Source organism: Corapipo altera, unplaced genomic scaffold (assembly GCF_003945725.1).
Source record: "Corapipo altera isolate COAL_440 unplaced genomic scaffold, ASM394572v1 132829, whole genome shotgun sequence".
Taxonomy (NCBI): Eukaryota; Metazoa; Chordata; class Aves; order Passeriformes; family Pipridae; genus Corapipo; species Corapipo altera.
In genome coordinates this window covers 1-4,434 of record NW_020887271.1, presented here as the reverse complement: position 1 = coordinate 4,434, position 4,434 = coordinate 1, and the positions used below count along the sequence as shown (strand labels likewise).

The window sequence follows — 4,434 nt, the reverse complement described above, 5'->3', positions numbered from 1 at the left end:
TTCCAGGTGTGTTGTTGTGGGGTCTCCCCTTCCAGGTGTGTTGTTGTGGGGTCTCCCCTTCAAGGTGTGTTGTTGTGGGGTCTCCTTACCTCATTCTGTTATTGCAGAGTCTCCCCACACTGGTTTGTTGTTGTGGGGTCTCCCCACGCTGGTATGTTATTGTAGGGTCTCCCCATGCCAGCAGGTGCCAAGGCACCTCGGACTGCCCCTGCTGCTCAGGTGGGGTGGCTCAGGGGCCTCTGGGCGTCCCTTGGCTGCCTCCCTGCCACAGGATGGCACAGGGCCACTCGGTGTCCCCCTGAGTGTCCCTGGCATGGGAGGGGCACGGGACCCCCAGCTGCGAGGACAGGGGGACACAGAGAAGGAAGGGGGATGTTGGGGAGCAGGGAATGGGGGTGCCAGGGCAGGGGGATGGGGCATCAGGGGAGTGGGGGAATGCCAGGGCATGGGGTGCCAGGACATGGTGGGGATGTCAGGGAACGGTGGAACAGGACATGGGGTGCCTGGGTTGGGAGAGGGGGGTTTTAGGGGAAGGGGTGGCGGTGTAATGCAGGGATGACAGGGAAGGGGGTGCCACAGTAATGGGGGGGGTGCCAAGGAATGTGGTACCAGGATGGAAGGGGATGTCAGGGAATGTGGTGCCAGGACACGGGGGATGGCAGGGGATGGGATAACAGAGTGATGGGGGGATGGCGGGAAATGGGGTGCCAGGGGAGTGTATGGGTGTCAGGGAATGGGATACCCGGGCAGGTGATTGGGATCCGGGGCAGAAGGAGGGTGCCAGGGTTGGGGTGCCAGGTTAATGGGGGGATCCCGGTGGGTGGGGTGTCAGGATGCCAGGGGATGGGCCGCCAGGGAAGCGGGTGGATACCAGGGCGTGGGACAGCAGGGCAGGCGATTGGGATCCAGGGCAGCGGGGGGGGGTGCCAGGGGGCGGTGTGCCAGCCCACGGGATGGCGGGCGGTGGGGCGGAGTGCCGGGGAGATGCCGGGGAGATGCCGGGGAGATGCCGGGGAGCGGGGCTGCGGGGCGGGCTGGGCTGCGGGGAGGATACCGGGGAGCGGGGCGGCGGGGGGGGGGGGGCGCCGGGGCGGCGGGTGGGCTTTCCCCACGCCCTCGCCCCGCCTTCCCCCGCCGTCCCCGCTGCCTGCCCGGCGCTATTTGAAGTGGGACAAGAAATGCTCCACGGGGTATCTCGGGGAGTCGATGCCCAGCGCCTGGCACAGCCCCAGCAGGCGCACGCAAGCCTCGGCCCGCGTGGCCCCGTCGCACGCCACGCTCAGCAGCGGCTCCTCGTACTCGCCGTCCCCCGCCACCTCCTCGAAGAGCCGGTTGAGGCGGACGAGCCCCCGGCCCTGCAGCTCCCGCAGCGCCTCCATCCCGCCGCCGCCCGCCAGCGCCGCGCCGTGCTCCGAGCCCAGGCACATCACCCCGGCCAGGTGGGCGCGGGGCGCGGGGCGGGCGGGCAGCACCGGCGGCACCCCCAGCGCCACCAGCACCGCCGCCAGCAGCAGGTCGGGGCCGTAGACCTCCCGGATCCAGTCGCGCAGGTAGAAGCCCCCCATGCGGGGGTTGATCTCGAGCAGCCGCGGGCCCCCCGGCCCCAGCTTGAGCTCCACGTTGAAGACGCCGTCGCGCAGCCCGCACGCCCGGCAGCACTGCAGGGCCGCCCGCACGAGCTGCGCCTGCCGGTCGGCGGGCAGGCAGGAGGGCAGGCAGGCCGCCGTCTCCAGGAAGGCAGGGACGCGCGTGGGGCCGTTGTCCGACACCCAGGCGCCCACGAGCCGCCCGTCGAAGACCACCAGGTCCACGTCGTGCTCGGTGCCCGGCACGTACTCCATGAGCAGCATGGCGTTGCCCCAGCCCAGCCCGATGCCCGGGTGGTCGGCGTCGTCCCGCAGGTCCCGCCACAGCCTCGCCGCGTGCGCGTGGCACTGCCCGGCGTCCTCCACCAGCCGCACCCCGACGCCTCCGGCCCCGAACTCCAGCTTGGCCACGGCCGGGAAGGGCACGGCGCCCGCCGCCCGCTCCACGTCGCCGTGGCTCTGCAGCCGGCGGCAGGGCACGGCGAAGGCGGCGGGCGGCGGGCGGCCGCGGCGGCAGCGCTGCAGGTGCTGGTGGGTCCGGCTCTTCTGCTTGGCCACGCGGACGGCGGCGGGCGAGCAGCCGCGCAGCCCCAGGCCCTGGCACACCAGCGCCGCCAGCACCACGCAGTCGTCCCAGTAGGAGAGGCAGGCGTGGGGCCGCAGCCCCCGGGAGCGCACCAACTCCAGCACCCGCTCCGCGTGCTCCTCGTCCCGCCGGTGCTCCCGGCTGTCGTAGGGCAGGAAGGTCTGGACCAGCCCCGCCGCGAAGTGCTCCGGGTCCGACTCCACCAGGTGGATCTGCGTGGCCCAGAGAGGTGTCGCCGGCGACGCCCACCGCCACCGGCCGGGACGCGGCACCCAGCGTGCGCTCCGAGACCTCCGGAGGGCAGCGCCCCAAACCCTCCTCACCCTCAGCCCGTACTCTCGAGCCGCCTCCCACACGAAGCTCTTGCTGACGCCGCCGGCCCCGATGAGCAGGATGTCCTTGCCCTCCACCAGGTGACACTGCGCCCGGTGCAGCATGGCCTCGGCCAGCAGCCGGGGCAGGTCCCCCGCGGGCTCCCCCACGGCGCGCCCCATGGCCTCGGCCAGCACGCAGGTCTCCAGGCACCGCTGGCTGTTGGTGGCCAGGGCCACCAGCTCCAGGGCGTCATCCACGCACGCCAGCAAGAAGTCCACACCTGGGGACGGTGACAGTGACGGTGACGCCGCGCTCGGCGCCGCAGGGTGACATCGGGGACCGGCGCCGCCCCTCGCCGCGCTCACCCAGGATGTCGGTGCGGGCGCGGGAGCCGCCGCGCTGCTGCGGGCTCAGCTCGGCCTCGGCGGCCAGGAGGGCGACCATGGCGGCCTCGGTGGCCTCCCGGAGCCGCGTGGCCAGCGCCTGGCGCTGGCTGGAGGCCACCACCCCCCACTGCTGCAGGCTGGAGTCCAGGCCCTGGGGCAGCGCCGCCCCGTGACGCACCGGGCTCTCCGCGCGTCCCACGGCGCAGGCCACCTGCGGGGACACCGGCGCGGCCGTGGGGACACCGGCTGCCCCCCCATCGCCCGGGGACGTGGGCTGCTGCAGCGGCGCGGGGACATGGGCGGCCACACAAGGTAGGGTGACTACCTTGCCACCAGGTATGGGGGTGTTGGCTGCCACCCCATAGCCTGGGGACCCAGCTGCCACCAGGGAATGGGGACATGGGGTGACACATGGACCCAAGGACTGGGATATGGATGGACATATGGATAGCCAGGGGACATGGGGATGTGGGCTGTCATGTTAAGAGCTTGGGAGCACCAGGTGTCACCATGGCTTGGGGACATGGACAGCCACCATAGCTTGGGGACATGTGGGGCCACCAGGACACAGATGGCCACCATGGCCTGGGAACACACAGGGCCACAAGGGCATGGGGACCTGGGCTACTGTGCCAGAGCCTGGGGAACGTGGGCTGGCACCAGGACTTGGAGACACACATGACCACCATGGCTTGGGGACACGGATGGCTTGGGGACACGGATAGCTTGGGGACATGCGGGGCCACCAGGGCTTGGGGACCCACCGTACCTGACAGAGCTGGGGCCGGTCCCCCCAGGACCTGCAGAGCAGGGTGCAGATGCGCAGGGCCACGGGCAGCCGCGGGGCTGGGCTGCCTGGGGGGCGAGCGACAGGGCAGGCACTGTCCCTGCCCAACCCCCCCCCTCCTCCGGGGGCTTTGGGCACCCCCCCCGTGGCACCACGGTGGCCCTGGCCAACCCCAGCCCCAGGGGAGTGGGGGGTCCAGCACGGTCATTGTCACCCCCAGCCCCAGGGGACTGTCAGGAGGCAAAGGGGGTCACCTTCCCTCCCATCCCAGGAGACCATTGGAGTCCAGGGTGCCCTTCCCTCCCACCCCAGGTGACCGTGGGGGTCCAGGGTGACTTCCCCCCCAACCAGGGACCGTGGGGGTCCAGGGCGACCACCCTCATGCCCACCCCCAAGATCCCTGGAGTTTGGGCATCCCGATGACCCTCCATCCACCCCCCACCCACTCACCCACCCCAGGGGACAGACACATGACTGGCACAGCCAGGGGGACCTGGAGGGACCCTTCCCCCCCTCCCCCAGGGTGGTGGGCGCCCAAGGGCGGGGGCCTTACGTGGGGGGGGCACGGGCAGGCGGGCGGTGGGCACCATGGCCTCCAACAGGACGCTGTCCTCCTCCGTCAGCCCCCGGAGCCGGGCACACACCGCCTGCACCACCGCCGCCCCCTCCTCCTTCCGGTGGGTGCTGTGGGTGCCCGTCCCCCGCCACCGCCACCCCGCCGGCCGCACCATCACCTGTGGGCACCTCCGTGTCACCCCGTGGGCACCCACTGTC

General features: G+C 71.8%; 1 protein-coding gene across 1 annotated transcript; it reads right to left on the bottom strand.

Moving 5' to 3' along the window:
• Positions 1–1,142: 1,142 nt before the first annotated feature.
• LOC113941540 (carnosine synthase 1-like) lies at positions 1,143–4,400 on the bottom strand (the record flags this gene model as incomplete). Its single annotated transcript, XM_027632697.1, has 5 exons — positions 1,143–2,384; positions 2,496–2,767; positions 2,853–3,084; positions 3,643–3,728; positions 4,214–4,400. Coding segments are annotated over 5 exons (2,004 nt in total), but the record flags the coding sequence as incomplete, so codon positions are not given.
• Positions 4,401–4,434: the final 34 nt, after the last annotated feature.